The 13,655-nt window shown below is 35.9% G+C and overlaps 1 protein-coding gene across 1 annotated transcript in view; it reads left to right on the top strand.

Moving 5' to 3' along the window:
* The window catches only part of DNAJC1 (DnaJ heat shock protein family (Hsp40) member C1), a 233,776-nt gene that overhangs the window by 200,497 nt on the left and 19,624 nt on the right, over window positions 1-13,655 (top strand). Inside the window, exon 9 of the mRNA XM_036082728.2 lies at window positions 5,365-5,484. Within this exon, the coding sequence (XP_035938621.1) occupies window positions 5,365-5,484 (120 nt within the window). The remainder of the gene's footprint in view (window positions 1-5,364; window positions 5,485-13,655) is intronic.

The raw sequence follows: 13,655 nt of genomic DNA, 5'->3' as shown, positions 1-13,655 counted from the left end.
TAAACAGTCGATTAACACATATTTTGGGGGCACCTGGGTGGTTCAGTCAGTTGGGCATCTGCCTTCAACTCAGGTCATGATTCTAGGGTCCTGGAATCGAGTCCTGCATCAGGCTCTCTGCTCAGCAGGGAGTCTGCTTCTCCCTCTCCCTCTGCCTGCCACTCCCCCTGCTTGTGCTCTCTCTCTCTCTCTGTCAAATAAATAAATATTTTTTAAAAAAACATATTTTGTATGTATTATATGTTCTTATAATAAAGTAAGCTACAGAACAAATGTTATTAAAATCATTTACAGTACTATAAAGTATTAAAAAAAAAAATCTGTGTGTAAGTGGACCCATGCAGTTCAAACCCATGTTGTTTAAATAAGGGTCAACTATACATATACAAATATCAAATCATGTTGTACATCTGAAACTAATGTAATATATGTAATTATACCTCAATTAAAAAAAAAAATCCCTCCAGGGACACCTGGGTGGTTCAGATGCCTGAAGCATCTGCCTTCAGCTCAGGTCATGATCTTAGGGTCATGGGATCAAAGCCCCACACTCACTGGGGAATCTGCTTGAGTTTCTCTCCCTCTCCCTCTGACCCTATTCTCCCACCCCCGTGCCATGCTCACACTCTCTCTCTCAAATAAATCGTAAAAAAAAAAAAAAAAAAAAAAAAAAAAAAATTCCCTCCAGTAGCTTTATGTGTCATACAGAATAAAGGAACCAGAATCCTTGCGGTGGCCTCGAAGTCCTTATGTGATTTTACCTTCTTACCTCTCTGGCCTCATCTCCTCTCCCTGCCCGCCCCCTTGCTTGCTTTGCTGCAGCCACCCTGGTCATCTCATTATTGCTCAGACATCCTAGACATGCTCCCACCTCAAGCCCTTTACAATTTGCTGTTTCCTATCTCAGGGTAATCTTGCTATATTGTATTTTACTGTGTATCAAATCACCACAACACTTAGTGGCATAAAATACTTTTTAAAGGAATGGATCAAACATCCTTGTGTCCATTTCTCCAGGCGGGGATTTATTTACTGTTGCTCCCCAAAGAGGAAGTAAAAAGGAATTTGAACTACATGCATTGTCTTGAGCAAAGTTTCTCAAACTATCTGTAGTAAAGAACCAGGTTTAAAATATTTCTTTTAAGAGTAGAGACTGGGGGGTGGAGAGCACGCGAGTTGGGGGAGGGAGTAGAGGGAGAGGGAGAAAAATCTCAAGCATGGAGCCCAATGTGGGGCCCAATCTCACGACCCACGAGATCATGACCTGAGCTGAAATCAAGAGTCAGTCACTTAACCCACTGAGCCACCCAGGTGCCCCGGATTAGAATATTTTTATTTCCATCTGTTGCTGACCAATCTGTAGTCCTATTGTGCCTAACAAGAATGCAGCTCACACTTAATGTGACCCACCATGGTAGTTTGACATCTCACTGGCTTATATTCTGTTTAAAAGAAGAGTTTATTGCTCACATACTTTGTCGTGGCAGTTTTAATTTGCTGGTTCTAACCCTTCAAGTTTCTGGACTTACTTTGTCACAGATGGGTAACAAACTGTTGGCAGATTGGCACCAGCCATGGACCACACTTTAGGGTCACTGGTCCAGAGGAGACCTCTCTTCTGGGGAAGGTAGCTAACTCATAGATGAGAAGACCTTTCTGGGCACAACATGAAGTGATTGCTGCTGAAGAGTCACAACCTTAGAACAACAGTTTGAGGGAAGTTACAAGATTTTCTTTAAAGAAGAGTTTCTCCTCTTGAGAGTGAAAAGACATTTGAAGTGATTTTTTAAAATTTTGTTGTTTGGTTGTCTTTACATACGATCTATCCATATATATAGTCAAGGGCATTTAACTGCTCAAGTTTTAAATTGGAAAGGAAAACTGTACAGGTGAACGTCAAATATACATTCTGAAACACAAAGTCAATATAGAACATGGATTTGGAAGGTAGCAGATTATTAGATATACCATCCACATTATTAGGTATACATTATTAGATATATCTGATATATCTGATATTTTAAGTGGGTGATGCTATTTGCAAGGACATTATTTCTTAAATAAAATTTCTGAGAATTTATGAGTTGAGCTGAATCTACTGAAAATTGTTAACTCCAAAATCGTAACTTTTGTAATTATATAAAATAATGATCACTAGTAGGTCATTTCAATAGAAATATTCATTAGGGAGCTTCAAGATCTATCAGATAGAAATGGACCCTTTGTCTTTAAAGAAAATATAATAAATACATAGAAAATTTCTTCTAATTTGGCCATAAGTTTTCAGTACCTAATAAATTGCATGATACTTAGTAATTAACAATTTTATGGTCTACAGCTGTGAGGGGGAAGGTATGTACAGGTTACTCAAAAATAGTGTGTGCTTTCCCGTCCAGCCTCCAACTCCTCTCCCCCAAGAACAGTAAGGATTTTCAAAGGCATCAAATCTTTGAACATATGTGGTTTTATGACAAAAATCTATCCCAAAGGGATATTATTTGGGAATGCAATTTAAATTTTCTTATCAGCTCTTACTTTAGTAGATATATTTTGAGGTCATTACATAAAAATATTGAATAATTTGAAAACTTACTTTTTATTTTTTATTCAGTATGGAGATTTATTCCCAGAGCGGGGCTTTTCTGATGCAAAATTGGAATGCTTGTGTAGTCACAACAGCTGTCCCCGCACCATGTGGTGTCTTCCATTACTTTACTGTAGAGATGAATTTTTGGCCCGGTGTCTCAGTAATATTGGACACACATGGTTTTAAGTGGCAAAGCAGTATGCTTATGCATTCATTTGACTTTCACAGCTACAGTTGGCTCCAGATTAGAACAAGGAGAATACATTCACACCATGGCCACCCTCATGGCGGCTGTAGTAGCTGGATCACAGTGGGCTCTGTTGCTTCTAAAGACACAAGTAACTATTGCTGAGGAATCACACATTCACCAAAGTGCCTTACAGCTGTAGGAGAAAGAATAATGAATTGCTAAAAGGATTCTTTCAAAGATTTCAGATTATGGGCCTAGTTATTATCGATCCAGTTTTTTTTTAATATTAATAATGAAAGTCACAGCCATGAAATAACTATGAAACTAAAAGGAAAGCTTGTCATAATAGATGCTTTTTCAGAATATCAGTCTAAACCCTTAAAATTTTTCCTTCCCAGAAAAAAAGTGGCACTCTACTTTAAGACTCATTAACAAAGAATTAAAATCTGATTGATTTTTAATGCCCGTTATTCATGTATGCAGCATATTTGGAAAGCCAGTCGGTTAAAAATAGAATTATTTTGAAGAATTAGGTTACTATGTGAAACAATCGCTTTATAGTATTGATATTTAGACAACTTTGCTAAAAAAGTTTGTATGATTAATACAGAGATAAGATGACTTAATGTGAAGTTGCATTGTTATACGATATAGTTTGAATACTGTATCTCTCTGCAGTGTCAGCCTAATGCTCTTCATGGTATGATTTTTACCATAAACTTAAATTCTTATTAACTCTTTTGCATTTCTGAAGCCAACTGGTATAGTTCTTAAAGTTTCAGCTTTTTTAGAAATTAAAGTATTTCCTTGGAAATCACTTATGTCCCTCTAATGTCTGAATAATAAATTTTCCCCTAAATAAAGTTAAAAAGAAAAAACCTTCTGTGTAAATTTTCAAATTATCAGATATGGAGCATTAGATTTTTGATATTCATTAAATATCAAAGAAATTCTGGCCATACCCTATGGAGGCTACCTTTTTATAGAAGTGAATTGATGCATGTATCGTACGGGCTGTACTGATGAATATGTTTGAGGCTTTCAGCTTTTAGTGGATACAAAATAGAATGATTGATAAAATCCTCCCTGCTATTGGCTATTATTTACTGACTCTTAAGTGGCAGGTTGTATTTATGCCAATTTATCTGCTTCAGGGAACATTCTTGATAGCAGAACAAAGTGAATAAAAGTAGTTTGCTTTGCAAATGAATGCAAATGGGAGAGCCTTTCGGAAAGCCCTTTAACAGGGGCAGTGCACTTTGATTATGAGTGAAGCTGCCATTTGGACATGTGAAAAGAGCATGCTTGAACCATTGATTGGGGGAGACAGTAAAAAGTCAGGAAGGGCCCCGTTAAGCTTGCAGTGAGGCAGGCGGATGTCAGTGTGCTTAGAGCACAGTGGGAGAATGACAGGGAGGATTAGTGTCAGGGAGAAGCTTTGCTGTAGCTGTGGAGATAGTCCCTGGGGTCACTCACCTCTGACTGTTGTTCTGTGCTGATGGTTCTGTAATGCAAACGGCCTGATGTATGCCTGTTCATTATCGGAAATGGTGATTAGAAAAGGTATTTGTCTCAAAGGTTTCCTTCTTTCTTTTTTTCTTTCTTTTTAATTAAAGAAAATCAGGTGGGCTTCCTCCATTTCTCTGCTGACTCCTAGAGTATTGTTCAATACCAGAGTGGCTGTCGCCTCTGGTAGGCAATAGTTTAGTGCTAAAATCTAATGTAAAATTATTGTAACATGGTTATTTGTTATTAAATAATAGTTTCTTTTGCTTTGCTCAGCTCTGGGTTTGACCAAGTAGTAGTGCTAAATAAAATGCAGAGAATATGCTTGCTCTTAGAATTTTTGCTTTTGCAAAAAAGATTTTATAATCTTAAAGGTATTTTTTTTCGTTCAGTTTAACAATTAGATCAACTTTTAGAGGCTATTTACCTTCTCAAAAATGAAGTGTTGCTTTGCATGGACTGGATAGTTTAAGTCTTGGTTATAGGCATTTCTAATTCTCTGTTCCAAGTTTTATAAAATGCTAACATTTGATAAGTTAAGCTTCTTGAAAATACATGATTTTTACCGTTAAATCTTGTTACACAGAATGAACAAAAAGTATTTCTTTGTTTCAGTTCTGATTCTGAAGCAGTACATTTACTTGTTTACATTTTCATTTGTACTTATAAGGTGTTTTGTTTTCTTTAAAGTATAATTTTTCTTAAAACTTTGAAGACCTTTTATAGTAACCTTATAGGAGGCATCTGTGAGAGCAGGGGGACACACAATGCATTTCATAGGCTTGGAGAGTGGTTCCTCACTTAATGCAAACCGGAAGTCTTTTTTTTTTAAATGTCTTCAAAAGCCTGGCCTCACAATATTTCTGCTTTCTTATTTGGTATACATAGGAAAATTTAAAAGGTTGCGCTGGAGCTTTGCATTCTTATGTTAAATATGCAGCTCAAAGCTTTATCTAAACTATTGGATACATGTTAATAGTATTGTTTTTGTAGAAAGCAAATTGCCCATAGTTTGTTTCACAGGCTTATTAAATGTTTTAGCGAACATTCTCTAAATTATCTTTTTCTGTAATTTTTGCAGGCACCTGAATGGACAGAAGAGGACCTCAGCCAGCTGACAAGAAGTATGGTTAAGTTCCCAGGAGGGACCCCAGGTCGATGGGAAAAGATTGCCCACGAATTGGGTCGATCAGTGACAGATGTGAGTTCACTCAGATTTGCATTGTATGGAGAGTGACAAACCAGAACAAGCCAACTATGTAGAAGACAGACATAGATGCATCCGACATTCTCTTTGGAGAAAGGCTACAATTCTTTTAGGACCTGAAGGTGAACCATTAATGAAATAAGCAAGAAGCAGATGTCAGCCAGTCCCCTGGTCCACAATTAACAGCTGTGTGAGGAATTCTAGTGTTTAGAGACTTAAGCTACAGTAACCTAATCACAGAAAACAGTGCTGGTTTTTGTGTTTAAAGTGACCCCTTTAGCTGTGGAGAAAATAGTTCTCACACTGATCAGAATTAGAGAAGTTATATTTCAGCTGGATCTTTTTAACGCTGAAGTACAGATTGCTATAGGTATTTAATCAGGTGGTTTGCATTAATTAAGTCAGCAATGTTCTTACGTGTGTCTTTTTATTTCAAGGATGGTACCTACCATCCATTCTGACAAGGTGTTTAACCAAAAAAAATTATAATATGTGAACGAATATATAATATATATATGTGTGTGTGAATGAATATATATATATGAGTGATTGGCTATATCTAACATTTAAAGACTATTTACCTGGAAAGTTTTTGATTTAACACTTTATTCAGGAAATTTAGGGCAGAGAATCTTATTAAAGCACCTACCACAGTATCTGACATGTGCTAAAATAGTAAATGTTTACTTGAAATTCAGAGAAATCTTCATTTTTATCAATATGAGCCTTATTTTCATAAATGATAGTAAATATTCTTTACTAAATAAGTTATTTACTGAATTTAAGTAAATCCTGTACACCTAAAATCTTTGAAAGCAAAGATTCACATGTCTTCTTCAATTCTGTTAGTATGCCCTTGAGTCTTTTTTTATTTTTTGAAGATTTTATTTATTTATTTGACAGAGAGAGACACAGCGAGAGACGGAACACAAGCAGGGGGAGTGGGAGAGAGAGAAGCAGGCTTCCCCGCGGAGCAGGGAGCCCAATGCGGGGCTCGATCCCAGGACCCTGGGATCGTGACCTGAGCCGAAGGCAGACACTTAACGACTGAGCCACCCAGGCGCCACCTACCCTTGAGTCTTTCGATAATGAACAATTTTTTTTTTTTTTTAAGATTTTATTTATTTGAGAGGGAGGAGGGTCAGAGGGAGAAGCAGACTCCCTACTGAGCAGGGAGCCCAATGCGGGACTTGATCCCGGAACTCCAGGATCATGACCTGAGCCGAAGGCAGTCGCTTAACCAACTGAGCCACCCAGGCGCCCTCGATAATGAACAATTTTAAAACCTTACCAAATGCTTAACACAACTATCCCCCCCAGAAAAATCCAGCTTGTTTCATAAATGCTATGTTATTATTCATAATAAACTTCCATTTAAATTTAGAAACAAACTTACAATAGGAACTGCTTTGAGAATTTTAAATTATAGATATGAATGTTTTTACTATCATATAGGCCTTTTAAAAATCACATTTAAAAGACTACTTTTTGAATTTTTTGAATTTTTATATGATGTTTTGCATTATTTTGGCTTCAAAGTTGAAGTCTCATCTTGTGAAAAAAGAGCTTTGTATCTTTTAACTTTTTTTTTTTTTTTTTTGCTGTTTCATGAGGAGACCTTAGGTGACTGAAGATCCATAAGGATACCTTTTCTTCTACTAAGAATGTTACTGGGATGTGCATTTTATAACCTTGTTTTTAGGTTGCTTGTAAAAGATAAGTTAATAATGCCTTATCAGTAAATATCTGACCAAATTAAAGATATTCCATGGTTATTGATGTTTTAAGTACTATGACCCTCTAATTATACAACTACTGTGACTATATGATTAACAAACATTACTGAAATAATTTTTAGAGTTATAAAACAAACTGGTTAGGGCGCCTGGGTGGCTCAGTTGGTTAAGTGACTGCCTTCGGCTCAGGTCATGATCCTGGAGTCCCTGGATCGAGTCCCGCATCGGGCTCCCTGCTCGGCAGGGAGTCTGCTTCTCCCTCTGATCCTCCCCCCTCTCATGTGCTTGCTCTCTCTCATTCTCTCTCTCTCAAATAAATAAATAAAATCTTTAAAAAAAAATAAATAAAAAATAAATAAATAAATAAAACAAACTGGTTAAAGGGCCCTAAAAGTTTTAGTTTTAATGGAAAAGAATAGTTCATTAATTTAGTGTCTCCTTTAAGGGCAGCATTGCCTTTAACTTTTTAAATAATATTTCTATGAGACCTCAGAAATAATGTCAAAGACAGATAGGAAATTGAATAGAAGCAATATTTTAAATTAAGTTGTCATTAAAATCTGGTTAAATATTTTTATATTTATATATTTTAATATAATTTTTATATAATATATAAATAATTTATATATTTTTAAAAAGAGAGATAAAAGTTTGTTTGCTAAGAATATACATGATGTAACCAACGTAGCCTTGAGAATGGCTAGTTAGTATCAGAGACCTAGAAAACCTATACATTATATAGTAGTCTTAGTGCAGTGTTGGTATATGCAAAGATATCTTTTCAAACTTTTGCAAATTCATCCCATATGTTTCAGTTGTTTTTCTTCTAGACTGACCCAAGGGAAACTGAATCCATGTCTGCAATAGATGTTTTTTCCTTTTACCATGGAAGTAGCAAACATGACTTTTTGGGACTTTTTTCCTCCAAATATTCTATTTTCATAATACCAAAAGTACCTTGAACATAAATATTTAGTAAACCTAAACTTTTTTGGCACCAAGAAATGCCCTTGTAACTTTTCTTCTATGTACATCACGTACACTGTATTTTCATTCTGTGAGCATCATGTCCATAGCTGGACTACACATTTCATTTCAGTAACCCTACACACATGCGCATGCACACACAAATCATTCTCTTTAAAAGAGAGCAGGTGGACGCCTGGGTGGCTCAGTAGTTAAGCATCTGCCTTCGGCTCAGGTCACGATCCCAGGGTCCTGGGATCGAGCCCCGCATCGGGCTCCCCGTTCCGCGGGAAGCCTACTTCTCCCTCTCCTGCTCCCCCTGCTTGTGTTCCCTCTCTCACTGTGTCTCTCTGTCAAATAAATAAATAAAATTAAAAATTAAAAAGAGCAGGTGTCTGAAGACTCAGATAACTTGTTTTAGTGAACACACAAGGAGTTACATTGAAGCAGCTGAAGTGGGTTCAGCTAATACAGTTCCTTTAGTAAAATGTTAAGTGAAAGTTGACCACACTTTAGATCACTTATACTTCTTTTTGGCTTATGGCGTTAATTAGATTTGTTTTCATTAAGTATTTAATTATGGCGAAAAAAACAAGTTCAGTTTGCTGTCATCAGAACCTCTGCTTCCTGACCTGATCACCTGTACCAATTCTTCCTGGTCTGCACATCTGTTCCTTGAGCCGTTTGTTTTTTTTGTTTTGCTAACTTTCTAACTTCAGGTTTAGTTCTCTTTCCTTCAAGAAACAATTGACCTTTTTGGAGGAGCAGTAAGAGTATATTCATGGAGGGATCTATATGTCCTTTATTTGGGTTGACAGATTACAATGAAAAACCCATTAAATCCTCATTTAAAAAAGGAGTTTTCAGTGTGTTAATCCAAAAGTTGCTAAATTCTACTCTGGGTAAAATACAAGCAATGTGATTGCCATTGTAAAAAATTCAAAGTGTATTTTAACTCAGATATATCAAAACTACAAGATCTATTTTATTATAGAATAAGTATTTTAATGTTAATATATGCCTTTCAGCAAATAATTTTGGTAACCACAAAGGACACTCAAATTGTAAAAACAACAAAGGAAACAAAAACTGGCACATAAAACCAACTTTAATGTGATTATTAACTGCAGGTTTTCTAAATTAAGGTCAGGGAGCCTCAGATTTCTTGCTAGTGAAGTAATATCATTCTCTTGCCTGAAAGGATGTAAACTGATGCTGCTTCTCTCCTGGTCACTAATCTCTCTCATTCTGGTTGTGATAACTGACTGATTGGAGATTTTCTGCCTTCTTGGAAAAGGCCCAGCTAGGCAGCAAAACAAAAGACAGGTGGATAGATTTAAACAGACTTTTCTAATTAGCTTAGTGCCACAGTGAGAGGTAAGAGGTGTGTAGTTAGATAAGCGTCCCCATGTGCGAGTGAAAAAGAGAAGGGAAAATCATAAAATTCCCAATTGTATGTTATATAGCTACAGCTAGAGAGGAGATACTCTTGGGGGAATTTATATATTATGGTAGTTGTTCCAAAAATATGTAAGTGGGATTTTATTCAGTAGAAGATAAGCTTTATGGTTTATCAGTGAATTAAATATATAGTAATTATTTTGGCAAATATATTACTGCTATTACTTTTAGAGTTAGACTAGACCTACACAAGTTGTAAAGATGACAAGGAATGTCTCACTGTCCTCTTAACCAGGCTTCCTGCTACAGCACTTCTCTTGGTCTGAGCCTGACCTCATACTCCAATCCCTCCTCTCCTCCTTCACTTCCTCAGCCTCAAGACCTTTAAAGATATTTAAATTTTAGGAAGGAATAGGCGCTTTATCCCATTCTTCTTGCTAGAGGAGTCACTGGCTAATCTAATAACCAATTTTCAAAGTAATATTAGTAAGTGATAAAAATGTGTTACCAAAATCTGTTTCTCTCTCTCCCTCTCTCTCTTACACACTCACACACACACACACTCACTCACACACTCACTCACCCTTGTATTTTAAAAGGAGGCTTTAGGTTCTTATCCCGAGTATATGAATGATTGAAGTGAGAATTTTAGGCAACTTGATTGATTGCTTCTTTAAAGGAGAGAGAAGACAGTAGTAGGACTGCTTGGTGTCCATCAGAGAAAATTACATAATTAATTGCTTAATCTGTCTACTGACTTGGTTAGAGTTTTGCTATAATCTGACTTCTGGGGCAAAGGTTTATAGATCTGAATTCCCTGTCACCATTTCTGTGTCAACATTGAACAATATCACACATATAACAGGATGATAAAGTATATATTCACTACATGAGAATAATATTGCAAATATCAGTTAAGAGATCAAACCAACTTTTTTAACTGTTTTAAGTGATAATATTGATTATTCCATCATTCATTTTCATAGTATTTTATATTTTTCAAAACATTTAAATACTCATTGTTTTACTTGATCTTCACAACAGCATGGTCAGACAGATAGGCAGCCATTTTTATCCCCATTTTACACTTGAGTACACTGCCACTGAGATGTTTGTTCAGGGTGACACAACTACTAGTAGAATCAGGACAACACCAGGTATTTTGGTTCCTCATCCAATATGTTCCTACCACTACTTAATGCTGTTTTATTGCTGTGTGTATGAAAAACACTTTAAACGTGTCTAGAGACTTTTTATCATTAGGCCTTTCTTGGTAAAACTATGTTCATAGAAAAAAAGAAACTTTTAAAAGTACACTCAAGTAAAAATTTTTTTCTCATCAGCCATAATAAAAAATTATTTCTATAAACATTTTGTCCTATATCATCTAGACTTTAGTCTTCCTCTATAGGAATGAGTATACATAATTTTAACAGTATTAATCAGTATCCTGTCCTTTTTACTTCACTATGAAACATGAGCTACTCTTCATGACAGTGAGATCCACTTCATTTTTCTAAACACTTGCAGAATACTTTATGTTGTCTTGATATAATTAAGGAGCCTCCTACTGATTGTCATTTAAATTGCTTCCTTTTTTGCTATTTTACTGGATTTTTTTTTCCTTCATCCAACTTTCCACTTATTTCTGTTTTCTTAGCTTGTATTCCTAGAAGTAGAACTGCTTGGTTCAAGAATAGGGATGATTTTAGAACTTTTGATGACTTTAAAATTGGCCTCCAGAGAGGTTATAACAATCTACAGTGCCACTGGTAGTATACAAGAGAGGTCACGTCCTCATAATCTCACAGTGTATTGTTTGTTTTTCATCATTGCCTGTCAAATAAGTGAAAAGGGCTACAGCACTGATTTTTGTAACTTGCCTCCTTACATTTTGGTCTTGTTTCAAATAAAGTTTGTGTTAATTCATTAGAATTTTAGGATAGACAGTCCTATTGCCTGCAAATACTTCGCCACTTTCTATCTTTCCTTTTTTTTTTAAAGTTTATTTGTTTTTAGTAATCTCTACCCCCAGCATGGAACTCAAACTCACAACCCTGAGATCAAGTCACATGCTCTACTGACTGAGCCAGCCACGCACCCCTATATGTTGATTGTATTACCTAACTATTCCAGAGAAATACTATATTACAGTAATAGTGATTAGTGCAGACTTTTTTGCACATTATAATAAGAAAACCTAATGTTTGGCCATTAATTTTAGTATTAGTCATTGATATGAGACATATTATTATGCTAGAGAAATTTTCTTCAGGATTTCCAATTCTAATTCATTACAGTTGTCCTCAGGGATAGATACGAAATTGTAACAATGGTTTTTTTTTTTTAACATATATCAGCATGATTGTACAATTTTTTTCATATGACCTAATGAGGATAAATATATTATCAAGGCCTCTTCTTTGTATTTTCAAGACAAACTTCACTTGGTCATATAATACTATTCTTTAATAAACAGCTGGATTTAATTTATTAATAATTTATTTAAAATTCTTGCATTTATATATATAAGAATATTGTAGAATTTTTGGTGTTTTGTTAATAGGATATCTTTAGATAGGGTTATCTAGCCTTCTAGCATCTATAGAGTCAAGACAGTATTACATTCATAAAACAGAGGAAAAAGGAAAGGATGCTGTGAAAAAAAGAGTCAGAACAGGGGCGCCTGGGTGGCTCAGTCGGTTAAGCGGTGCCTTCAGCTCCAGTCATGATCCCAGGGTCCTGGGATCGAGCCCCGCATCGGGCTCCATGCTCAGCAGGAAGCCTGCTTCTCCCTCTCCCACTCCCCCTGCTTGTGTTCCCTCTCTCGCTGTCTCTCTCTGTCAAATAAATAAATAAAATCTTAAAAAAAAAAAATCAGAACAAAAATAAGTATCCAAATAAGTAAAGTAGAATGGCTGAAAGTTATTAGAAAAATCTCCTACAGAGCAAAAATTTTTTAAATGTTAAAATATTATAGAAAAGATAAACACAGGGGCGCCTGGGTGGCTCAGTCGTTGAGCGTCTCTTTGGCTCAGGTCATGATCCCAGGGTCCTGGGATCAAGCCCCGCGTCAGACTCCCTGCTTGGGGGGAAGCCTGCTTCTCCTTCTCCCACTCCCCCTGCTTGTGTTCCCTCTCTCTCTGTCAAATGAATAAATAAAATCTTTAAAAAAAAAAAAAAGGAAAGGAAAGATAAATACAGGGAATCATCAGTCCAAGAGGTCCAAACCTAATTTAAAAGTTCCAGTGAGAGAGAGAGAGAGAGAAAACAGATGCAAGAACATTAGTCAATAAATAATACAAATGAAGTTTTCCAGGGATCAATTTGTAAAAGCCTGAGACCAATTTGTAAGAACCTTCCAAAGTCAAGTAGGATACATAGAAAAGATCCTGGAAAAATTTATGAACACTGAGACTACACAGATGATCTTTAAAGCTTCTAGGGAGAAGAAACATCCAAATAAGACCAGAGTGACATCAGATTGCTTAGCAACACTAGGTTCTGGGAGACAAGGGAACAATGGCTTCACCGTTCTAAGGAGAAATGGTTCTGAAGATGGTAAATACATGAGGCAAGGATGCATAGTCTTTCTTTCTTACAAAGTTCCCTGAGATTGTACTCTAGCAAAATAAACAAAACTGAATAAAATTTAAAAAGAGAAAGACATGGAATCCAGTCCAATGAACAGAAATACCAAAAACCCCACAGTGATACAATAGGCCAAAAGTGCAATATATCCACATTGAAGTAGGAGAATGAAGAATTGTGTGAGAGCAACCCTTGAAGAAAGAGAGATTTTATAGACTAGATAGTATGGCTGAAAACTTGAAAAAAAATGTATATATATGAAAAAAAGGCAACTAGAAACTCTGTAAATTATAGAAAACCATACAAAAAAGGCTTAGTCCAAATTTAAGTATACTAGACAGTAGAATAATACAGCAAAATAATTTGATATTGAGAACATTCTCCTTTGAGGGCACAAGAAGTGTGTCCACAGCATAGTACTTGTCTCTACAGTGAGTAATTATTTACCAGATCATAATCTGTAAAAATCTT

This window comes from Halichoerus grypus, chromosome 6 (genome assembly GCF_964656455.1).
Source record: "Halichoerus grypus chromosome 6, mHalGry1.hap1.1, whole genome shotgun sequence".
Classification (NCBI taxonomy): domain Eukaryota; kingdom Metazoa; phylum Chordata; class Mammalia; order Carnivora; family Phocidae; genus Halichoerus; species Halichoerus grypus.
This window is presented reverse-complemented; position numbering and strand designations above follow the sequence as displayed.